Source organism: Pogona vitticeps, chromosome 2 (assembly GCF_051106095.1).
Source record: "Pogona vitticeps strain Pit_001003342236 chromosome 2, PviZW2.1, whole genome shotgun sequence".
NCBI lineage: Eukaryota > Metazoa > Chordata > Lepidosauria > Squamata > Agamidae > Pogona > Pogona vitticeps.
The window spans coordinates 120,039,453-120,064,698 of record NC_135784.1 but is presented as its reverse complement, the minus strand read 5'-3'; the positions used below and the strand labels follow the sequence as shown (position 1 = coordinate 120,064,698).

The 25,246-nt window shown below is 41.6% G+C and overlaps 2 protein-coding genes across 4 annotated transcripts; one reads left to right on the top strand and one right to left on the bottom strand.

Annotated features, from left to right (window-relative positions):
• The first annotated feature begins 400 nt into the window (after positions 1-400).
• Positions 401-13,778, top strand: CCNG1 (cyclin G1). Of its 2 annotated transcripts, none has more exons than XM_020807883.3 (7): positions 401-679; positions 3,039-3,302; positions 6,221-6,474; positions 8,167-8,245; positions 8,333-8,431; positions 9,504-9,698; positions 11,767-13,778. In XM_020807883.3, the coding sequence occupies exons 2-6, from the start codon at positions 3,039-3,041 to the stop codon at positions 9,693-9,695; spliced, it is 888 nt and encodes a 295-aa protein (XP_020663542.2). In that variant the 5' UTR covers positions 401-679; the 3' UTR covers positions 9,696-9,698; positions 11,767-13,778. The 2 variants fall into 2 exon arrangements, with proteins under 2 accessions (XP_020663542.2, XP_072846380.2); XM_072990279.2 differs by lacking the exon at positions 401-679 and adding an exon at positions 841-979.
• Positions 13,779-18,205: 4,427 nt separating this feature from the next.
• NUDCD2 (NudC domain containing 2) lies at positions 18,206-24,991 on the bottom strand. 2 transcript variants are annotated; one of them, XM_078385833.1, is made up of 5 exons: positions 24,872-24,991; positions 24,349-24,723; positions 23,062-23,110; positions 22,050-22,201; positions 18,206-20,428 (listed from the first exon to the last, which is right to left on the bottom strand). In XM_078385833.1, the coding sequence occupies exons 2-5, from the start codon at positions 24,676-24,678 to the stop codon at positions 20,345-20,347; spliced, it is 615 nt and encodes a 204-aa protein (XP_078241959.1). In that variant the 5' UTR covers positions 24,679-24,723; positions 24,872-24,991; the 3' UTR covers positions 18,206-20,344. The 2 variants fall into 2 exon arrangements, with proteins under 2 accessions (XP_078241959.1, XP_072846381.2); XM_072990280.2 differs by lacking the exon at positions 24,872-24,991 and having other exon boundaries at positions 24,349-24,654.
• Between the last annotated feature and the right edge of the window lie 255 nt (positions 24,992-25,246).

The following is a 25,246-nucleotide window of genomic DNA, read 5'->3' as shown; positions in this document are numbered from 1 at the left end:
AAATTTGGCTTTTTAAAAATATATATATACTGTATATAGTGCATCTCATTTACTTTCACTTTTTTATTTCAAAAAGTTCAGTAAAGTCCATTTGTAGCCTGGATTATCTGGAAGCACGAACTAGTAATGGAAAATCTGGACATATGGTCTAGTTATATATTGTTATGGTTTTTAAGGCTGCCGATGATTTTGCGAGGACCAAAGAACCTTCTGCGCCAGAGATCCCCGTCACTGGGATGGACGGATGCGCCCAATGAAAACCAGCAGTCAGGAGTCTCTTTTTGACCACTTCTGTGGCTTCTCCTTTTCTGGGGGCGGCCCGGGATAGTTTCGATTCGTCTACGCGATCATAGTAATAGCCAATCGCAACGTTCCTTTCTTTTTTCAACAAAGGGGCGGAGCTTGTGAGTCAGCAACGGGAGAGGCGCCGGGAAACTTTTAGGCTAGTTCATTCCAGTGGGCGGTCAGAGAGTTTAGTGCTGGAGAGGAAAAACGATGGTCGATTATGATGATTATTAATAGTACTAGTATTACTTTAGGGAGGCATTCCGTGTGTGTTATTTATGCATTTTTTGTTTAAATTAAATTATATATTTATTTTTTAAAATAGGATTTCAACTAGGGAGAATTATCCGCCCCTTGTCCGGCTTCCTCCTCCCCCCTTCTTCTGCGGCGTAAGGTGAGTAGAACAGGAGTAAGGGAACTGGGCTTACTGGGAATGGGGGTCCTTCATCACTAAGCCCGTGTAGGATGGGTCGGTCGGTTTGTTTCTTTCTTTCTTTCTTTCTTTCTTTCTTTGAGGTTGCCAACGTTGAAAGTCGAGGAGCACGCCTGCCAAGGAGGGCAAGTCTGGGCATGCACCTAAAAGTTGGAAGCGGGTATCAGCATTCGGGCTGGAGTATACTCGACTTTTTAATAACGTACCCACAAATCTAAAGCCCCGAAGTCCACTAACTGGAACCGAAGGGAAAAACTGTGGGTTAGTGTCAAGTTACATACATATTCCGGCTTCTGAAGATCTCAGTACTCCTCTTTTCCCATTCTTTTTCTTTCTGGTCCTCACGACAACCTTGTAGGGTAGGCTCAGCTGAGAGACAGTGCTGGCCTCTGATGATGCTGTGAATCGAGGGATGTTTTGAACCCAGGTCTGCCCAGTTCTTGCCCACCACTGTACTGTGATCAGAGATGCCAACACAGAGCAGAGCCCAAAAGAAAAGTGACAAGCTACCCCCTCGTAGTCATAATCATCATGTGCCATCAAAATCATTTCTGACTTTTGGTGAGCCTTTTCAGGATTTCCCAGGTAGATAGTGATCACAGGTGTTTTACCATTCCCTTCTGGGGGCACCCTGGGACGGTGCAGCTTGCCCAAGGCTAGGTAGGTTGTCTCTTCAGGGAAGCACAGTGGAGAACTGAACTCCCAGCCTCTGGCTCTGCAGCGACATACTTACCAAATTTATTCAGCCAGGTTACCAGTTATCCCTAGCATAGGGTACATTTCTTTGCTATTTCGCTTGCCTTTGTGGACTGAATGGGCATCATCAAAGCTTACAGATAAACAATTATACCCTGTTTCCCCGAAAATAAGACCTAACCTGAAAATAAGCCCTAGTAGGATTTTTAAAGATGTTCATAATATAAGCCCTACCGCCAAAATTAAGCCCCAGTTAGGTGAAACCCCACCCTCCACTATTGTGCAGCAACCAGAAGAAGATGTCGTGACTATATTTGACTAAATGTAGATGGTTGTACATAAAAAAAAAAATCACCTGAAAATAAGCCCTAATGTGTTTTTGGAGCAAAAATTAATATCAGACCCTGTCTTATTTTTTGGGAAACAAGGTAGTCAGAGATCTGCTAATACATTGCTATCCACCTTTTGTCCATCCCCATAGTTTATCGTTAGGCTGGTCAGTTATCAAAGTAGTGAGGTGCTTTCTCCTTTCCCCTGAACTTTAGCTTCCATCCTTGCCCTGTCCATCAGAAGGAGGAGGATCAGGTAGACAATTTCTGAGTATTTTATACCTGGAGAACTCTGGGAAGGCATTGTGGAGCACCACATAAAAGCCTGTTTCTGTGGAGGCGTCAGGCCTGTTCCAGTAAAGAGCTTGTTTGAATGTCTGTTTTACTTTAAGTCATCTGAATTTTTTCAGGCCTTTTTAAGGTACAGCTCATAAATTCAATGAACATGTTGGCATATATAAAATTTTGGAAATTTAATATTTAAATGAATGACTGAATAAATGAATGTGTCCCTCTTTGGCCGTACTCTTCCTTGATCTTCCATACTCAGCTTAACGTTTGCCTCTTCACTACTATTCTTTTCCAGTTCTTGTTTCCACCTTTCCATCTCAGCAAATATTCATAAATTAAGACCGTAGATAGTATTTGGAGGGCATGAGTGAGAGATGCGGCTCTCCAGATGCTTTGGCCCGCAGTTGCTCATGATTGGCCATATTTGCGATAGTTGACAGGAGTTGCTGGCTGAAACATTTGGATGGTCAAATAACATGCATTCATCTGACTTTCTGCTTAGAAAAGGTGGCTTACATCATTAAAAACACAATAGTAAACACGAAAACCTGCAACTTATTAAAATATTTTTTAAAATTAATAACATTATGTTAAAAATATTAGGTAAAAGCATACCTAAAAACAGATTTATGCACTCCAGATGTGTGGAAACTAGAACCATCAATTCCAGCCAGTGTATTAAGTTGCCATGGTGGGGATAATGTCGTTTCTAGTCCAGTACACCTGTTGGACACCATTTTGGGAAAATCTGCTACTTTGCAACAGGATGGATTTTATTTAATTCAAATTAATCAGAACTGAAAAATCAAATGCTTTTGATAATTTAAATAAAAATAAATAAATCATGATTTAAATTGCAATTTAAATCAGTTTGATTTTTAAAAAAGATTATTGATTTTATCCATCCTGCTTTGCAATGGCAGGGGTGAATGCCATCATCCCTCATCTTCGTAGGTCAATGTCTGACAGTAAGCATTTATTCTAAACTAAGTCTTATATTTCAGATGATTGAAACACGTTCAACAGGTGAGGCTCAGGAATTGCTGGACCAGCTGAATGTGTTACTGGAGCAGGAATTACGGTGTCAGCCAAAGGTCTCTGGCCTGAGAATAATCGAATCAGCTCATGATAATGGCCTCCGGATGACGATGAGGTTGCGAGACTTTGAAGTGAAAGACCTGCTGAGTTTAATTCAGTTCTTTGGCTTTGGCACAGAGACATTTTCTCTTGCTGTGAATTTCTTAGACAGGTTTTTATCAAAAATGAAGGTAAGTCTTGAGACTATTAAGTTGCATGCCTTTGTGTAAGGCTTCCCAAGTATAGAGATTGTTAAATCATCTGCTGTGGAGAAGTGTTGCATTTTGTAATCTGGCATGGGGTTATGCCACGCAAATCTTCTTACCTGGAATCGAGACCTGAATGATATATTGAATCCTACCTCCTCTGTCATTCAAGAAATGCTGGATGCCTTCAGCATTAAACAGTGTTAAAACAGTTTTTGAGAGGCCTTGCCTATTCTCTGCTGCTCCTCTTGAAAAATAGATACAGGAATGCTGCTTTTTTGGTTCAATAGTAAATGTGTTAACAGCATCAAAATGCCAGATGCAGGGGAGGGGTATCAGGAGAAAGGTATGTAGTTGTCTTGTGTGCTCCCAGAGGTGTTTGGTGGGGCCACTGTGAGATACAGGAAGCTGAACTAGATGGGCCCTTGGCCTGATCCAGCAGGGCTCTTCTTATGTTCATCTTGAATGTTCACACTAACTTTAAATTGGATTGTCTGTCATCATTGTAAGGGGCTTTTAGACCTTACCTATTTCCTGGAGTGTAGAGGAGTCTTTGGTTGTAGTTTAAATTGAGAATGTTATCATAAAGGGATATCCATATGCGTTGTCACTGATGCATTTTTGGTGTCACCTGGCAGGACAAAGTTCCAACTAGAGTAGTCCTAGAATGAGTTGGAATTGGTAGCATGTATACATTACTGAAGGAAATCAACCCGGAGTGCTCACTGGAAGGACAGATCCTGAAGCTGAGGCTCCAATACTTTGGCCATCTCATGAGAAGAAAAGACTCCTTGGAAAAGACCTTGATGGTAGGAAAGTGTGAGGGCAAGAGGAGAAGGGGATGACAGAGAATGAGATGGCTGGACGGTGTCTGCGAAGCAACCAACATGAATTTGACACAACTACAGGAGGCAGTGGAGGATAGGAGGGCCTGGCATGCTCTGGTCCATGGGGTCACGAAGAGTCGGACACGACTAAACGACTAAATAACAACAACAATACATTACTGAAACAGCGACGTCTACGTTGGCTCGGGCATGTTGTGAGAATGGCTGACGGTCGGATTGCAAAGGGTTTCTTGTATGGAGAATTAGTGGAGGGAAATCGCCCGAGAGGAAGAGCACAGCTAAGATACAGGGATATCTGTAAGTGGGATCTGAAGGCCTTCGGAATGGACCTCAACAGATTGGAAACCTTGACCTCTGAGCATTCAGCCTGGAGGCAGGCGCTGCATCATGGCCTCTCCCAATTTGAACAGACCCTTGTCCAGCAGGCCGAGACAAAGGGGCAGTCCCGAAACCAGCAAAATCAGGGAGATGGACAGGGGACAAATTGTATTTATCTTCAGTGTGAAAGGAATTGTCACTCTCAGATTGGCCTTCTCAGCCACACTAGACGTTGTTCTAAGTCCTCTATTCAGAGCACGTTACCATAGTCTCTCGAGACTGAAGGATGCCTAATCCAAACCTAAAAGGGCACACGCCACAGTCATCACGCAGATTCCTCTGTGTTTATAAATAGGCGTGGTTTTTCTGTTTTGGTCTAAATGCTTAATTGTCCAGTGGTCTGAATAGACTAGATGAAGGTTTTATGTCAGGGCCGCTTGCATCTGTGTAGCTTTACTGAAGAAGCTGCTGTAGGTGCTACTTGATGTTGATGCTGATACCTGTCGTAGACATGCTCTTCCTGTGGAAGTTGCATTAAGAAATTTTATAGAAGAGAGTTCTTGAGAAGGGGCCTTCACTGAAGGGAAACTTGGGTGCCTATTTGAAATGCATTCCAGCCCACAGTATAGGACACTGCTGTTTTCTGGTTTTAATATGCTGGTCTAACTAACAAAGGTGTGGAAAGTCAGCCTTGTGCTGGTTGCCTTGTAGTGGAACCTGGTTGTGTTTTGTCAACCACCTGATGGAGACTCAGGGCTTGTTATTGTAAACTAGCTGCATCCACTGAGTCACTGGCCGTGGAACAAAGTTGTGTTTAGTCCAGAGGCAATTTTCAGATATTAAAGCCGATCCTCTCTGCACTGTTCTGAGGTTCCCAAAGGCTTCCCCAGATCAAAACGGTTTCCTATAGGGCCTCAGAATGGATGGAGGGGAGAGAGACAGTCTTAAGTCAAATCAAGTTAAATTTAAGTTAAATGTCATCTGTAGATGACAGTACTGTGTCAATATTTATGTTGCACAGCTTCACCAAGAGGATTTCAGCCAGGGAGGATTTGATTTAAATCGGATTGATTTAAATCACTTCAGGGTGGATTTTTAAAATTTTAATTGAATTTTTAAAAAAAAAAAAAAAAAAATTAAATCACTGAATTTTATCCACCCTTCAGTGATCGAAACTGTGATTGATATTGCAAATGAAATCAATTTGATTTAAATCAAATCCACCCTGATTTCAGCCATGATTTGGTACTGCACCAGAGCCTTTAGCTTAGAGATAATTGGACATGCAGTTCTGTATTTTTTTAATAATCTGCATGTATGTAAAAGTGATATTAAATTCAGTTTCATTGTGCTTAGACTAGACATTCTGAAATCAATAATTAATGTCCCACTGATTTCTATAAGGCTACTTTAATCAATTTGAGAATGGTTAGAGTAGCTGGTTTATTTAAGATAGTCCAGTATCTTAACCAACAAAATAAACTAACTCAATACATAAAACCAGGAGTTGAAATGAAATATAGAAAAAATAATTTCATTGCCAGCTACTTTGTAGTCTATATAAGAAATGTTTTTAAGTGCATCGTCTTGTGACAAAGAATCAAAACTCTAATTGAATTCAGTAGTATTTACTCAACAGTAGACTGAGTTAGGGTTTCAGCCTAAAACTGAAATAGCCAAATTGTAGACTTCACTTGAATCCATTTCAATGAAAAGATTATACCTTGTTTTTGCTAGGTACAAGCAAAACATTTGGGCTGTGTTGGACTTAGTTGTTTCTATTTGGCGGTGAAAGCAACGGAAGAAGAGAGGAACGTACCTTTGGCCACTGACTTGATCCGAATCAGTCAATACCGGTTCACAGTTGCTGATCTGATGAGGATGGAAGCAATTCTTCTGGAGAAGCTTGGTGGAAAATTAAAAGCAACAACAGCCTTTCAGTTTCTACAACTTTATCATTCAATCCTGTGTGGCAGCTTGAGCAATGATAGGTAAAGTTTATATTTCAACATGAATTTCAAATTGGTGAATTCTTTACGGCAGGGGAGGCACCAAACAATTGGAGAGGGGGAAGATAATGCATATCTTATAGTTATAGTTAGATATAGCAGTATGTGCTTCCCTCTTCTACCTCCTCTGACTTCTCTCCTCTGCCGCCTTTGGCAGCTGCCCACTTGAGGAGGCAGGGCAGAGAGGCCCATGGTCAGGGCTTGAAAAATCCACTCGTCTTTGATGAGTGAAAAAATGCTGCTTGACAAGCCACAGCCCCCTCCCTCCTTACCCTCAGTCTGTCTCTTTCTCTGATCCTGCAATAGTCCCCTCCCCCTTCCCCTTTGCAAAAGGAAAAACAGCCCTCTTCTTGGAAGAAGAGAGTTCGAGCGGCACATATATAGCTCTGCAGGAGAATGTAGAGTAGTCCCATGCAGGAGAATATGTAGATTCCCTGCTCCCAGTTTCAACCAAACAAGGAGGGAACTGTGGCTCCTTAAGAGGCTGGGCGCTTTTGCTTTCAGTTAAACTTTTGCTGAAGACATTCAAAAGAAAGGCATTCAAAATACAAGCTTCATGACCGCACAGGCACGCAGGTAATAAAGCAACCCAAGTCTGAGGGTATATTTATTTTGGGTTTGTATGCATTGTTATGTAGAAAGTGCCTAGTTTTAATTTAAATGTAAGTTTAAACATAAATTGCAAGGCTCTAATCCAGTCATGTTGACTGGTGAAATTTTTGACTGACTGGTGAGACATTCTAAAATTTTTCAAGCCCTGCCCATGGTACTGCTGGTAAGTGGGTGATTGCATGGAGAAGGTGGGGGACAGAAGTGTGTGGCACCTGCAGAACACCTGTACTGGCTCTGCAGCAAACCGGACCGAACTGCCGAATAAGGTTCATGCCCATCTCTAATAGCAACCCTATTAGGGCTTTTGAGGTAAGAGAGAGATTTAAGGAGTGGTTTTACCAGTTCCACTTCCCGAGTAAGTTTCCATGGCTGAGCAGGGATTCAAACCCTGTTTTGCAGAGTAGTATTCTGTTGATGGGTCAGCAAAACCAGATAAGGCATCCATACAATTACAGTGGTGCCCCGCATGACGACGATAATCTGTTCTGGGAAAATCGCTGTTAAGTGAAATCATCGTCATGCGAAAAGCCTTTCCCCATTGAAATGTATTGAAACCCATTTAATGCGTTCCAATGAGGAAATTTCCTCGTCGTCCAGCAAAATGCGTCCATAGGGAAGCCATTTTCCGAGCACCGATCAGCTGTTAAAATGGCTGCCCTGCGAAGCATAGGTCCAGAAAACACAGGGCAGCCATTTTAGTAACCTGGCGATCAGCTGTAAAGATTGTTGTCTTGCAAATAAACGTTCTGTAAAGCACGGACCAAATCGTCGTCAAGTGGAATTCCCCCGCAGGAATGACTGTTTTGCGAATTGCTATAGCGCTCGCAAAAAGTCATCATGCGGTTTCGTCGTACAGTCGGATCGTCGTCTAGTGAGGTACCACTGTAGTTTGAGGTAAACTTCAGTCATGGTGCATAAATTAAGTCCAAAGTGCTGATGAACGTAATTGTGAAAGTGGTCAATAACATCTAGCTGTTCTGAGCTAGTGAGGCTGTCTTTGTCTTGTTTTGTATTTTTGCCCAAATATACTACCCACTAAGACCAGGCTTTATGTTTTTGCAGGAAAAATCGTTTCAACTTTGAGAGGCTTGAAGCCCAGCTTAAGGCCTGTCACTGCAGAATGGTTCTTTCTAAAGCAAAGGTAAGGCTGTTAATCAGTGCTTGCAAGAATTATGTAGAGGTGTAACGTAGACCAGCTGTCATCTTAATGGCTTTTTCTGCTCCTCAGCCATCAGTGTTGGCTCTCTCAATAATAGCCCTGGATGCCGAAAAAGAGATACTGCTGGAATTGATGGAAATGATAGAATCTCTCCGTGTGCATTCTAAGGTAGGCTTAAGTTAAATGTTTCTAGGAGAACCCTGGATTTATTTATTTATTTATTAGATTTATACCCCGCCCATCTAGACCAAAGGCATTACAAATTTAAAAACAGTAAAACCAATAAACATGCAATAAATCCAAGATGTTAAAATGTGAATTTAAGATACAGCAGGAGGGAAAGCCTGCCCAAATAGCCAAGACTTAAGTTCATTTCTGAAGACACCCAGAGAGGGAGCCAGGCGGATTTCCACAGGCAAGTTGCTCCAGAGGCGAGGGGCCACTGCCGAGAAGGCCCGGTTCCCCGTTCTTTCCTTCCAGATCTCCCTCGGCGTTAGGCCCCTCAACCGCCTGGCCTAGCTGAAACGAGTGACTCTGGCAGAACTGGGTGGGAGAAGGCTCTCTGCCAGATAGCGCGTTCCTAAACCGTTTAGGGCTTTATATGTAATCGTAAGAACTTTGAACTCAATGTGGAAATGAATCGGCAGCCAACTTGGGGAAAATATTTTGGTACCTCCCCCCCCCCCCCCCCAGTTAGAAGTCTGGCTGTCTCTTTGGTCATTTCACAATCCACAAGGTCACTTGTTTGGCTCCTTAGAGGCATTTTCTTAAAGTTGATAGGCATAATGTTTTTGAGGAAAGAGATCATCTAGAAATGTTTAGCATTATTAGAATTACAGCTTGATGGAATTGTCTGTATTTAAGTAGCATGAGATTACATTTGTCTAGAACCAGGGTTTGTCCCTACTGTGTTATGAAGCATGTCTAAAAATATTATATGGTCACTCTAAAAATAAAATCTGTTTCTTACTGAAACTGTGCAGTGCAGTTTGGTTGCTTGCGTGGCTAATGTCAAAAATCTGTGTCAGAGATTGCAGATGCTTCATGATTGGCACAGGAACTTTTGGAGTTCATTCTTTAGAGGAATGTTTATTGCTTGGGGAGTGGAATGGGCATTAAATAGAATGGCTGGCCTCTAGTGATTCTGACCCTCCTGATGTTTTGGACTTGCATCTAGCTGGCCCCCTGTGCCTACCAGCTGGTGCCAAGCAGCTTTTATCTTCAAGCTTGTCTTCTGCAGATAAACGACCGAGAGCTCTCCTTTTGGAAGGAACTTGTATCAAAGTGCCTCTCAGAATATTCGCTAAACAAGTGCTCCAAACCAAATGTTCAGAAGCTAAAATGGATTGTATCCGGTCGCACAGCAAGGCAACTAAAGCACAGTTACTACAGAATTTCGCACCTCCCCACTATTCCAGAAACGGGTCTCTAAATAGTGAGTAATTTTTTAAAAAAAAATTGTGCAAAAGTATGCTGTTAATGATTTCAGTAGAATCTATAACTATCTTTGCCTTGTGAGTTTAAGTGAGACAGAAGTGGTTAAAACCTTCTCAGGTTTTTCCAACTGCACTTCTGAGGAATGAAGAATCTCATTTTTACCACAAAATTGATTTCTAGGCATTTTTGAAAAGTGTACTCCTGTGAGAAATGTGTCAACTCCATTTTCTTTGTATTTGTTTCTTTTACCCACTGTATGTGGAGGCTGATTTTATGGAGGAAAGATCCTGAGGCAGAAAAGCCAGTGGATGGGAGGGGGCTAGCACAGTCCCCACTTTGACTTCATTTAGGGTTTGCAATGCCTAAATAGGGCTGTTGTTGTTACTGGTGGCTCTTGAACAAGGAACCCAAATTTAGCCTCACCCTTGGGTTACTTATTCTAAGGTTGTAGCTGGCATACATTTTGAATTTCTTGCCCTCTTGGTTCTGTGCTGTTGGGTGAGACAACACTTGAGATACTAGCTTAAAAGGCCAGCCCCAGAGAGAGCTGAGCAGTTCCACACACCACCCTGATAGGTTTTACAACATCAGACTCCTAAGTACAGTGGTGCCTCGCATGACGACATTAATTCGTTTAAAATCTCTATCGAACGAAAACGTCGTCATGCAATTTTAAACAGCCCATAGAAACGCATTAAAACCCAATTAATGCGTTCCTAGGGGCTTAAAACTCAACGTTCAGTGAAGATTCTCCATAGCGCGGCCATTTTCGCTGCCTGTGCAGCAATGAATCCATGCCAGAAAACAGCGGGTGACCATATTTTTCACCCGGCGGCCATTTTGAAACCTCCAATCAGCTGGCCGAAAATCATCGCTTTGCGATAACCGGTTAGCGAAACAGGACCAATCATCGCAAAGCGAAATTCCCCCATAGGGAACATCGTTTTGCGATCACTTTTGCGATCACAAAATCTTCGTCGTGATGCGATTTCGTCGTCAAATGGAGCGTTCGTAATGTGAGGCACCACTGTACAGGGTTCCTTTTCTTACCCATCATTCCCCTTCCACTTTTTCTTCTCATATGTTTGCCTGGCCCCAATGTTTATTATATGACATTTATTGATTTCCCTCAAATAATTACCACAGCGTGGCAAATACTACCAGGGAAAGAGGGGACTGAGCGAGTAAATGATGGCAACATGCAGATCCCATACAACAAGATGGTTTAGGGAGTTGACAACATAAGGGAAGTCAGGTTTCTACCACAGAGGGTCCATTTAGTACCACCATGCTACTCACTAAAATCTGGTGCTATTTCCCTAATACTAGAGCCAAGCTAGTCTAGTCTTTCAGTGGCAAAAGAAAGAATGACAAATTTGAGCAGCACAAAATGACTGGATTAAGCAGGGACAAGGCCTCTTAACTTCATAGTAATGTAGTTTTTGACTTAGATTTTCATAGTTATGCTTGTGAACATTTAATACACATTCATGCTCACAAGTGACTTCATGGAAGACTATCATAAAGATGCCCAGTGTGGTGTAGGGGATAGAGTGCTGGACTAGGACTCAGGAAGCCTTGGGTTCTAATCCCCCTCAGTCATGGAAGCTCACTGGGTGAGTGGAACTGGTTAAAACCGCTTCTTAAATGTCTCTTACTTTGAAAGCCCTATTAACGGTGCTGTAAGTGGGTTCCGACTTGACAGCACAGAGCAACAACAAATTCTGTCTTCACAATCTCTTGCCCTTCAGATGTTTTGTACTACAATTCTCTAACATTTTTAGCCTTACTGGCTAAGGCTGGGGGAGTTGAAGTCCAAAACATCTGGAGGGCACCAGGCATGAAAAGCTGGCCTGGACAAAAGAATTTTAGCAAAAAAGAAAAAAGGAAAAAAAAAAAGTTTGTTAGCAGAATAAAGTGTAATAATGTTAACTTTGTATAGACCTTATTACCACTGTCACATTTCATTCATCCAACAATTAATATTTTACTTGGGGTGATACTGATTAGTTCAGATTTACATCATTTTTTTATCTTTACAGTAATTTTTTTCTTTCTTTGGCTAGAAAGAATATTGGAGAAGAAAGGTTGTGGTACTGACTGGTAACCTGGAAGGTTAGAATTTCATTGCAGTTGGAGATTCTGTTGGTTGCTCCTGACTATACCGGAAGCAAAATTCACTGAAGAATTAACTGATGATCACTTGTCTACTTTAAAGGACCGTACAGCATGTTGAAGTGCAACTGTTTTTAATCCCTCTTGGGGTTTTTTGTAAGGAAGCTGGAAGTGTGCTTACAGAAGAACACAATGGTGTAAAACATAAGATGTGGCAGCTAATATAGTGTTAATATTCTGGCCTGGAAACATTGAAGTACACACGACCAGTTGTGCCTGGTCCCAAACATTTCTGCCTATATAGCACTTCCTGGACTAATGGCTGGCTGAAAACAAGTTAAGTGCAGTCTGACAAATGAGTATCTGCTTGGACTAGTGGTGTACCAAAATCCTTCTGTGTACCATATTATTATCAGAGGAGCAAAAGCTTGTATGCTTGTGACTTCTGTAATAGAAATAGTTTCTAACACAAGATAACAGAAGATAAAATTTCCAGCTCAGTCCAAAATTCCATAATTGCTTGGGGGGGGGGGGGAATGTTGTACTTTAGAAGTATGGAACTATATTAAATGTCTTTGTCAGCAACGAATGATACAGAGAATATAGATGCTGGAATTAATGGATGTTGTTCTAGAACTTTAATGTTTTCTATCAAAGTATTAAAACCCATCTCTTCACGTAATTGACAAACATGAATATGGACAAAAGCATAAATGTTATTTTTAAAGAGTTTAAAACTAGACAGCACTGTCAATTTAAGAATTTAGAACATAGAAATAATACTCTTAGATGATGTTCAATAATGTTGAAAAGTAGAAATGCAGGCTGAAGGAATGCACTATACACTGAATTTGGGGGGGGGGGAATTGTGAGATTAGTCACTTGGAACTGAATCCAGATTTAGTTGATCTCAGATACTGCCAGTTTCATCACTGGATTAAGTTATTCATGCCTGGGGTTGAGTCTGATAGATTTAAGAGGGAATGAAGTTCAACTTACTTTGTTTAGATCCAATTCTTTTCTCTGTTAGGTTAAATCTTTTTAAGTCCTTGCTATTATACATTTGTAAGCTAATAATATATTTTTTCAATTCAGCATATCCTAGTGAACATACTCCTTTTGGATAGTAGTTTTTATTCTGATTTGCAGTGGGCCATTTAAGTTCACATTGTGGCCTTGAATCTAGACAAGATTTATAAACTGGTTCGATGGAAAGCTGAGGCAGGGAAAGAGCATCATGGTTCTTTTCAATGTGACATACTGTATTGCAATCTTTGGATTAAAATGAGAGGTGCAGCCCACAGCCTCCTGGAGTATGGGATATGACAAAAAAATGCTAAACTGCAGTTTTGCCCAATGGCTATGAAGTCTAAAGCACTTGTCGGCAAGCTGTCAGTAGAATTTCCATCTTAGTGCCTCTAAGCTACCTTACTGAACTATTGAAGAAACCTTCGTTCCTTCTAGTTGTTTTAACTTCAGCAATGTATTCTGTAACTTGTGTCAAAGTATGTAGTATCTTAATTGTTATATGAATGGTTCTGTTTGACATAAAACTGCAGGTTGAAAGCTTTTTAAAGAAATTCTGTAGCCTTGGACATTTAGGGACTAGTTTTGTTCTCTTGTAATCATACTCCACCACGGTGTCAGTTGCTGAAACTAGCTTTCATCTTGGTGGTATTAGTTAAAACTTACTTGTTTATGATTGGAGTCTGAGCAACAAAGCTAGTGTTAATGAATAAAGTTGTTGTAACAGTTCACTTGGTAAACTTTCTACCTCATTACAAGATACTGTTCGAAGTGAACTCATGTGATGTGTTGCAATGTGCCTTTATCTGCTTGTAGAGTGGAGGAGAAATTTCAAAGTGAAATAGTAAATGTGAAGGAGATCCTCGTTGCTCATTGTCAAAAGTGTCATTGTGCCTTGTATTTGAAAATGTACTTTCAATAAAAAATGGAAATAACATTGCAATGTATTCGCTTCACATTTTGCAGGCAGGTTCTTCATTGTAAGATATTGCTAAATGTTTCCACTGTATTTTCCAGGATAACTGAAAAGTGGATGAAACCACAGATTCAGAGCTCTATACCACTGCCATGACTGCAGCTGGAGCAGAATGGGACACAATAAGATAGAGGGCTACTTTGACCACTCTTGAATTAATACTCCAAAAGTACCGTATTTTTCGCTCCATAAGACGCACCGGACGTTAAGACGCACTTAATTTTTAAATACTGAAAATTAAAATAAAATAAAAATATATAAACAGAGCAAGTCCCACACTGGGACTGCCAAAAAAAATCACCAAAAAACAAAGCAACATAGAAACATGCATCCCATCCCAAATCTACCCTCCAAAACCCACCCAGAACATTTTTTAAAAAGTAAAAATTAAAATTATTTAATTTATTTAATATTTAAAAATTAAATACCAAAAAATGAAGTAAAAATAAATAAACAGAGCAAGTCCCATGCTGGGACTGCAAAAAAATCACCAAAACACAAAGCAACATAGAAACATACCCCCAGCCCAAATCTACCCTCCAAAACCCACCCAGAACATTTTTTAAAAAGTAAAAAGCAGCAACTAATGTTTAAATACCAAAAAATAAAGTAAAAATAAATAAACAGAGCAGGTCCCATGCTGGGACTGCAAAAAAATCACCAAAACACAAAGCAACATAGAAACATACTCCCAGCCCAAATCTACCCTCCAATTCCCACGCAGAACATTTTTAAAAAAGTAAAAAGCAGCAACTAATTTTAAAATACCAAAAAATAAAGTAAAAATAAATAAACAGAGCAAGTCCCATGCTGGGACTGCAAAAAAATCACCAAAACACAAAGCAACATAGAAACATACTCCCAGCCCAAATCTACCCTCCAATTCCCACGCAGAACATTTTTTAAAAAAGTAAAAAGCAGCAACTAATTTTTAAATACCAAAAAATAAAGTAAAAATAAATAAACAGAGCAAGTCCCATGCTGGGACTGCAAAAAAATCACCAAAACACAAAGCAACATAGAAACATACTCCCAGCCCAAATCTACCCTCCAATTCCCACGCAGAACATTTTTTAAAAAAGTAAAAAGCAGCAACTAATTTTTAAATACCAAAAAATAAAGTAAAAATAAATAAACAGCAAGTCCCATGCTGGGACTGCAAAAAAATCACCAAAACACAAAGCAACATAGAAACATACTCCCAGCCCAAATCTACCCTCCAATTCCCACGCAGAACATTTTTTAAAAAGTAAAAAGCAGCACCTTACCGGTCAAAAGCCTCCTGGAGGTCCTCAGAAGCCAGCAATGGTGGTGGTGGGGGACTCCCCACGGGGCCTGCTGAGGCCTCCGGAGGCCTGGGAAGCCAGCGATGGTGGCTGGGAGAGGCCCCCACGGGGCCTGCTGAGGCCTCCGGAGGCCTGGGAAACCAGCTAAGGTGGCGGGGGGGGAGGCACCCACGGGGCCTGCTGAGGCCTCCGGAGGCCTGGGAAGCCAGCGATGGTGGCTGGGAGAGGCCCCCATGGGGCCTGCTGAGGCCTCCGGAGGCCTGGGAAGCCAGCAAAGGTGGCGGGGGGGAGGCACCCACGGGGCCTGCTGAGGCCTCCGGAGGCCTGGGAAACCAGCTAAGGTGGCGGGGGGGAGGCACCCACGGGGCCTGCTGAGGCCTCCGGAGGCCTGGGAAGCCAGCGATGGTGGCTGGGAGAGGCCCCCATGGGGCCTGCTGAGGCCTCCGGAGGCCTGGGAAACCAGCAAAGGTGGCGGGGGGGAGGCACCCACGGGGCCTGCTGAGGCCTCCGGAGGCCTGGGAAGCCAGCAATGGTGGCTGGGGGAGGCACCCACGGGGCCTGCTGAGGCCTCCGGAGGCCTGGGAAGCCAGCAATGGTGGCGGGGGAGGCCCCCACGGGGCCTGCTGAGGCCTCCGGAGACCTGGGAAGCCAGCAATGGTGGCATGGAGGGGACAGTATTTGCTCCATAAGACGCATGCACTTTTCCCCCCAGTTTTTTTGGGAGAAAAAGTGCGTCTTATGGTGCAAAAAATACGGTACTTGTGCTTTTGAAAAGGACACAAAACTAATTCAAATTCAATGTTGTAAGTTGTACATCTAAACTTTGTGCAGTTCTAGTTACTTTTTTTCTATTCAACTGCAATTCAACTTGCACAAGACTTAGATCGTCCCATTTATGCACTTGGTTTTCCATTAAAATGGGAGTGCTTTAGAAAGATACATGTACAAGGAGTCAGGTAAAGTGGTCTTCTAGCTGATACGCCAGAATGATTGTACAGTATTATTTCCTTGTCTCAAACCTAACAAATAGGGAGAAAACCTAAATGATCTAGTTGAACACAACTACAGCTACTCATTGCTTTTTAAGGTCAGAATGCAAAGTTTTATATTACTTGAGGCACTTCAAAGCAAGGAGCCTGCAAATGAAAGATGGGATTTTTAAAACTGACTAAAACAAATGTGGCAAAGAGGTTAAAACTGATAGAAGACCTTAGTTTTAGGAAACCAACTGGTAGGATTTACACAGATGTACTTTATATACATGTTCAAAGCACGATTCCTCAGCAAAGTGAGATATTTTAACATTAGCAGAAACTACTTTCATTCAACTGCAGCAAGTGGGGTGGGGGAGAATTACAACAACAGGGCCCTATGGTTTGTAGCTTGCTCTTCATTTAATATCTCTTTAGCCACAAGGCTAAGTGTAGAATTTGAAGTCTTAGGGAGAACCTTCCACTATTCAACTAACAGCATTTCCATGCAGTATGTTGTCCTTACAAAATGGCTACAATTTGATCAGCTTTCCCATGTTTTTTTCCTGCTATATTTTCTCAAATTCCAACTTGCCAAATTTTTCATAAGCTACTGAAAGTTCACGATTTAAAAGCTGTTTTAGCCACTCTCCATCCTTAAATAGCTATTTGAATTATCTTTCTGGCCTCCTGACTGTAAGTCAAGAAAGAGGCACATGTGTCAGTCATCACAACCTTAAAGGAATTCTAGATTTCACTTGACAGAAAAGGCTGGCCTTAGGAGCCTTAAAGGACTAATGAATTTAATTGGCACCAGCCTTCTTGGACTTTGCTCACTTTTTTCAAATGTACAATGCAGATAAACCTTAATCAAATTCCAATTTAGTTCATCCCCCTCACAAAAATGCAAATTATATACAATGGAAAACTCTGCATCTAACAGACCAGAGTGTAGTTTGCACATTAAATAATCCAGGCCTTAGGTAAAGGTAAAGGTTCCCCTTGACAATTTTTGTCCAGTCATGTTCGACTCTAGGGGGCGGTGCTCATCCGTTTCCAAGCCAAAGAGCCAGCGTTTGTCCGAAGACAATCTTCCATGGTCACATGGCCAGTGCGACTTAGACACGGAACGCTGTCACCTATTTATCTACTTGCATTTTCATGCTTTCGAACCGCTAGGTTGGAGGGAGCTGGGACAAGTGATGGGAGCTCACTCCGTTGCGTGGATTCAATCTTACGACTGCTTGGTCTTCTGCAACACAGGCTTCTGCGGTTTAGCCCGCAGCACCACCACGTCCCTGTAATCCAGGCCCTATTTCCAGCTATATACATGACTTCCATGTTTCAGTTGGATTCACTTTGAAACACTGTGGTAGCTCAGTTTGAACATGTTACTATAGCCCTACTTCCTAATATTTTATCTGCAACTTTTTTGCAGCCGTATAAGTGTGTTTAAATACAAAGGCAGATTAAACTGCATTGAAATGGTTCAATTAATTTATACATATACAGTTTCTTACGCCTTCAGATATTCTTGGACTACAACTTCCAGAAATACTGGTCAGCACAGCCAGTGGGGTAAGGCTTCTGAGAATTTTAGTCCAAAAACATCTGAGGATTCAAGATTGGGAACCACTGATTTAGAGACTTCCTTTTATCAAATGAAACAACCAAGAGAAAACGCAGTATTGTTGCTACTAATGGTGGTGGCGATTTAAACATTTTCCTTCCCACTGATAAGCTGCTAAAATATCAGCCCCCTTTAAGTGTTTTTCTCCCTTTTTGGTACAAGATACAGTTTCTATCTCAGATCTTAGTAGCTGAAATAACAGCTTTGAGTTCTTGAGAAGTAACTCCACACAGGTGAATAATGTAAAGCAAATATCAAAACTGATAAACACACTTTTTCACAACTGTAAATATTGAGATTTCTTTCCACAGTCAATTAAATGTATCTAAGAATAATTACACAACCATTATGGATGTAAGAATACACATGCACACAAAAAATAGGAAGGAAATCAAAGTACAACTGAAATGTATTAAACTCATTCTATATACATACAAATACAAGAAGAACCTGAGTTACACAGCTGTGCTTAAGTTATATTGGTGTTGTTGTTTTTTAAAAAACGGCATAACATTGTAGCACTTTAACAGTGTTTTTTGTGGACCAAAATGTACTTCACAGAAACAAATGGAAATACACAGTGATTATACTTATGTTCATCTTGATGGCCAGGTGAAGACAGAGATAACATGTGGGGAATGGGTGAGTGCGCAGAGGAGGCGGGAGGGGAAAATGTGTGGGCTTGGTGCTAAACCAACACAAACCTCTGAACCGAGGTTAATGCCCATCTCTAGTCTTGGTCCTGAGAAGGTGTAGGCCAGCCAGACTTGGCTGTCACAGGAACATTAAGGTATGTTCTTAGGATAGAGACCAGAGTCAGTCAAGGGAAATAAAAGAGTTTTATACCTGTAAGATATTAAATCTGGGTGATTAATATAAGCAGTTTGCTAAGTGATCTATACTGAGGTGCTTAGATAGGTACCCAAACGTGTTTATGTAGCTAAGTTCTCCTATCTCCCTTTTAAGTTTCCCTTCGTAATTCTGTTTTTCAACAACAGCCATACTGAAATCCATAACCTAACTTAATTAACAGCCTGAAAGTCCCATTCCTGGGTTATCAAGCCCTTATCTGTTACCTGTATCTTCACCTGGTCATCTGAGAAAGTGGATTATGATTCATGAAAGCTGAAACCAAAAATAAGATAGTTAGTTTTAAAAATGCTGAAATATTTTGCCTTTTCTTTTGCCAACATGCTGAAACACTAACATGGCTACTTCTTTGGAATTGACTCAATTATAACTTATTTTGTAACTGCACAGGAATTATGGTATTCTGAGTCTGACAACCAAACTTTAAAGATCAGATACTAGTTTAACAGATTTACATGTACAAATAGAAGCAATGGATCACAAATGTGCATGCACATTAGAACCTGATCACTGTTTTTCAAAGTGGGCGGGGGGGGGTGAATATAAAGTAGAGATGGGCACGAACCTTGATTCTGAGATTCATGCCAGTTGGTATTCTTCCCCCACTCACCAGTCAGCACGTGTTTCCTCCTCTTTGGATGTTCAACCAGTCTCCAGCAGCACAGGCTTCCCTCCCTGCCTCCTTGGCTGATCACCCACTCGGACAAGGAGGAGTGTGCACTGGTTGGTGAGTGGGTCATCGGCCGGGAAGGTGGATGAAGGGAATGTGGCAAACATGCAAACTGGCACAAGTCTCTGAACTTAGGTTTGTGCCCATCTCTAATATAAAGCTATGTGGGGAACTGCTTCCAAAACTTTCCATGTGTTAAAAAGCAGTTTGTACCATAGTACTGAGGGTGGCATTCTGTGGTTGAGAGAACAAAGGATGTTGGCTGTGTCTGAAGCCCCAGGCATCCAGAACCAAACTGGTTTAAACATATCCATGGATTTGAACAAGTGATCCAACACAACCCTTTAATTGAATTGAAGGCCCTGGGAATATAGGCAACCCAGCGCCAACTAGCTGTCTTAGCTTACATCTCCCCAAAGTGCTAGCAGGCATGACCAATTTTATAAGATAAAGGAAACTATGGCCCAAAATATGTGGAGGGCAATAGCCCTACAATAGGGCTAAGGAATGGGCAGACCTTCAATTAGTTGATTGCAACTCCCATCAGCATAAACTAGGAGAGGCAATACCCCTTCTCATTCAGAATTGAATTACAGGTAAGTTTGGCACAAAACCATAGGCACCATCCCTCACACTTCAGCATTATTGGATCTAGGAGTACAATTTTTGTCTGTTCTAAATTATCCAACTCTGTTTATGGAACAGTGCAGGACATCTAAAATGGACAACACTATGATTTCAAAATACATTGTACCATCCTGACCCAAGTGACATGCAGGAAAATGTAAGTAATAGTATCCTCTTCCAAAGATGTAGGCAGCCAGCAGTTCTCAAAATAAATTATTGCTAGTATAACAAAACACAGTTAAGCTTTATGCTGGCTGTTTCAAGCAGTAACAATGATTTTATATATAGGTCTGGTGTTAATTTTTTCATTACTATTTTAGCACAACTTAAATAAAAACCTTTATTATTTGATCATTCCAAGCTTTTCAGAAAAAGCAGTACGCCATTCCAAAGATAAGTCACCAATGAGTTATCTATCAGATTCCTTCATACTACTTTTGCTTTAGTTTAAAAAATGCAGCTAAAAAGCACAGCTATCTCTCAAGACTTGAGAAGTCTGGTCCTCCTTTGCTGTAGTTTCCAGAAATTTCTGCTCCACTAAAGTCAAATCCAGGGTTCTGCAAAAGAAGTTATCAGATTCAATTTATATTTGTTTTAAGTACATCTGTTAGGTTAGCCTTCAAGGATGCTTCACTCTTTTCCAAATCAACAGAGAACGCATCATGCAGTTTCATATACAGTGGTGCCTCGCTTAGTTAATCCGTGCAGCAAAAATTGCTGCTATGCGATTTCATCGCTAAGCGAGTTTTAAAAGCCCATAGAAACACATTAAAATGTGTTTAATCCGTTCCTATGGGCTTAAAAACTCACCTTATGTGAAAATCCTCCATGGGGCGGCCATTTTGGTGCCTCTAAAGTGAGGCAAAACAAGGGGTGGCCATTTTGGAACCACCGATCAGCTGTGCAAAAATGGGGCCTTTGGGATGATTGCGGGGAGCGCTCCCCTGCGATCATCCCAAAGGCCCCATTTTCAGACAGCTGATCGGCGGGGCCTTTGCGATGATCCCGGGGGAGCGCTCCCCTGCGATCATCCCAAAGGCCCCATTTTCGCACAGCTGATCGGCAGGGCCTTTGCGATGATCCTGGGGGAGTGCTCCCCCGCGATCATCCCAAAGGCCCCATTTTCGCACAGCTGATCATCGTAAAACGAAGCGATGACTATGTGAGGCACCACTGTACTCCAAAGCAAGCAAAAGAAAATTGATGCTCAGGAGAAAAGGTTTCAAACACATATCAGCAAAAAAGAATTGTGACTATGCATCTGCAAGTCAAAAATGGCTCCACAATATTATCTGAGAGTAACACATTTCCACAATGGAAAAGACTTTTTAAAAGAGGAATAATTGAATGCCACTTTGTCCTTCCCTTGCTGTTTCATCCTTTTCATTCTGCATAAAGCTAATGAGAAACAAGAGTAGACCTTTGGTCTAGATGGGCGGGATAAAATCCAATAAATAAATAAACAAACAACTAGTTTTCTATTTATGGGAACTGGCACTTAAGATGGCAATCTGTAGAATCCTCTATTCCTCTACTCAAATTACTTGTTCCACTGAGTTCTGTGAGAGATTATCTGAAAAATCATCATGTGGTAGATGATGTCTGCCACCCAATACATGAGATATAATCAGAACATTAACTGTTAAATTCTCATGTCCACATCTAGATGAACAAATAGAAGACAAAAGGTTTGATTTTTTTAGGCACCAAGCTTGAGTTGGTGTTTTGTAAAACTCCAGTTCCCTACCCAATGCATAGTAATCTGTGAAGAAAACGTGCAAACAATCCACTCATAAACATAATTACAACCAGGTATTCATATATATATTTTTTTACATATAATACTAACACACACCACTCTAGAAGGGTTGTGTACAAAGCAGTGTGCACAATGAGGGGTGCCAGGCAAGGAGCATTTCCAGCAGTCACATTATACTACTTTAAGATGAGGAATATGTAGAAGAAGCTCCGTTTATGCTCCAACTAGTGATACCCCCAAAGAATAGCTTTATATATGTTTTTTTTTAAAAAAAATCACAAAGCATAGTGTTTAAGTACTGTAAGACCAACTTGTACTGTGATGAACATCTGTATAAACCTCAACTCTCTGCTCTCCTAACAAACTTGGCTTTCAATACACAAATGGTGGCACATGTTAATAGATATCCAGGGACTTGCCTCACGTTGGAACCTTTCCAGTGTAAGTTTCCTTTGCATTTGATCCTGGACCCAAGGATCAGCAGCATATTCGTTTTCCAGCAGAGAATTCCAACAGTTTCCAGCATGACGATTAGTTTTTGTCAAGACAATTCGTATAAGTTTGTTGTCCTCTTTAAAAGAAGAAAAAGGGAGGAGGCAGAGTGCAAAATTATGTATTAAACAGAGAGGATACATCCCCTTATTCTCACGGAGATCTACTTATTTTTATTAGCAAGGAAATGAACCTTATCTGCCAACTTAATATCACATACAACAGAATAATCATGATGTAACTTAACATCACAAGCATTAATTGTACAGAAAACACAGAATGAATGAACTTGTTCTTTCTTAATAACCTTTTCTTTGCTTTCATATATTCATTCCAAAAAAAACCATACTATAATAAACTCAGTTGTGTTTAGACGTCTAGATTATATGCATTTAGATTATGTCACTCAACGATATCAGCAGCAATCCTGCACTACAGTATCTTGTGCAAAAGTATAAACATAATTCCCACTGACTGATGTTTGAAAGGAAGTAGATTTACTGGACAGATACAAACTGTGTGTTTTTGTAGGGAAAGACAAAGCCCATTTAATCTTTGCCGCTTTCAGGCGCCAGAGTATATGCAGGCCACGCAATAGGCCATAATAGAAATAGTATGTCTCTATATACATACCATTCTTCATTCAACCTTCATTCTATGTTTGATCAAATGAGAGACAGAAGAAAATGAAGGTTGTTTAGATACGTGGGAGCTTTCCAGACATTGCTTGTGGACTGTGTGTAGCATGGAAATGGTGGGAGAAATAGAACTCACTAGAACCCCATAGCAATTTTCCTGTACTCTTGCAAGTGATTATTAAAACCACAGATAATTTTCATAAATAACCAAACCAACTATGGTTTGATTATTTCATTAATAATCAAACCAATTTATGAAGATAAATTATATCTTAGAAATTCCTTGAAAAATGCCATTTACCTAGTGTCCATGTTGCTTCATCAGCTATTGTGGAATCAAAGAGTTTACCCTGGAAAAAAGTGTCAATAATATTTTTTAAAAATCATAACCCAAATTCTAGAAGCAATTTTGCTAGGATTAGCAGTCTTTGATAGTTCAACTTGGCCTGAGAAATACCACTGTTTTTATATATAAGGCAGGAATTGATAACTGCTAGATTCAACAGCATATGTTAAAAAATTGCTTTGTTCAATAACTCTTCAGTAACAGTGTTTGTTGTGATGCAGGGGTATTTCCATCTTAATTCTACAACCTACAATGACTCCAATCTTGTTTCTTAAACTTCAGTCACATGAGACCTTGGTATGAAGGCATCCGAATTACTCAGAGGCAAGTGGGTGTGCTGTTCACAGATGCTTATATGAAATAACACCCATTAGTTTTTAGGGTGTTGGAAAACTCTTTGCTGGTTTTGCAGCAACAGGTTAGAATCACAGAATAATGAAGTTGAAAGGGGCCTATAAGGCCATTGAGACCAACCCCCTGCTCGATGCAGGAATCTGCTAGGTGGTTGTCTAAATTTCTCTAGAACGCCAACCAGTGTTGCAGCACTCACCACCTCTCCGGATAATTGATTCCATTGCCATTCTGCTCTAACAGTGAGAATGTTTCTCCTGATATTTAACCAAAATCTGGCTTCCTGTAGTTGAGCCCACTGTTGTGTCCCCTGCACTCTGGGATGATCAAGAATAGATTCTGCCCCCTCCTCCTTTGAATGACAACCTTTCAAATATTAGAAAAGTACTATCATATGCCTCTTCCACCCCCTTCTTCTTTTCTCAAGGATAAACACGCTAAGTTCTCTCAGCCTTTCCTCATAAGGCTTGGCTTCCAGCCCCCTGATCATCCTTGTTGCCCTCCTCTGAACTTGTTCCCATTTGCTGGCATCCTTCTTGAAGTGTGGTGTCCAGAACGGGGCACAAGACTCGAGAGGAGACCTAATCAGCCCTGAATAGAGGGGGGACTAGCACCTCGCAGGATTTGGAGGTTCTACCTCTGTTAATGCTGCCTAAAATAGCATTTGCCTTTTTTTGCTGCCACGACACACTGGCTTGGGCAAGGATTTGAACCAAAGTCTCCCGAGTCCGAATCCGACACTTGAACGCACTCCACACCACCCTGGCACCAATATGGGACTAGGAAGCGGCCCCTCTATGCGTACTATTTACTCGGGAGCAAGTCTCCCTAACGCTGAACGTGGCTTATTTCCGTGAAGAGAGAGCCCTGGCCTCCGCCCCGTCGCCTTACCTTCAGGACCTCCTTGCCCACCACCGTCAGCGAGAGATGCCGGCTCTTCAGGCTGCACTGCACGTCCCTCGCCCGGGTCCCCTCCGGCACGTCCACCTCCACGAAGACCTCCTCCATGGTCTGGTACCAGCGGCCCCAAGGGGTGGCGCACGGCACCAGCCCGCTCCGCTCTTCGAACGGCGCCGACATCCGTCCCGCTCTTTCCCCCCCCCCCGCCTCGGGCCCGAGGCCCGCCACCACGTACGCATGCGCAGCTCCCCCTCTTCCGAAAGCCACGGCCTTTCGCCCCTTATCCGGAAGAGTCTGCCTCACTTCCGCCAGCGGCTCCATAATCGCGGCAGCCTTTAGAGCTAGAAAAAAAGAGACGTGACTGTTCTGAAATAAAAGAAAAGCAGTGTTGTTGGTTTTTTTTTAATTATTTTATTTATCTTAAAGCAGTCCGAGGCATAGTGAGAGCTGCCTGCGGTCAACGTGCAATAAAATCCTATTCGTTCGTTATATAAACTAGGCAGAAATAACCAACCTGATAGCCGGCAGTGGGTTCATCCTTGCGATCCAACACATTGGAGGCGGGGAAAAAAATAGGAACGTCGAGCAGAAGCTTGAGTTGTGATAGCTATCATCAAGATGTAGCGCCTTAAAGTTAGTCTGGCTCATGGCAAAAAGGAAAAAAAAAAGGGGGGGAAGCAAAATATTAAAGCAACTTGCCTTTCCTCCTCCTTTTGATTATTACATTGGGTTCATGTTCCAAAACCCCACAGGCTCCAAGAGATCCTATCATTTTGCTTATCTCCCCCCCTCACGAGACTAATGCAATTTCCCCCTCTGCCATGGCTCCCAGTAAGGGGACCCAAGAAGCATCTAGTTTCCACCCCCGTCCGCACCTGCGGCTTCCCTT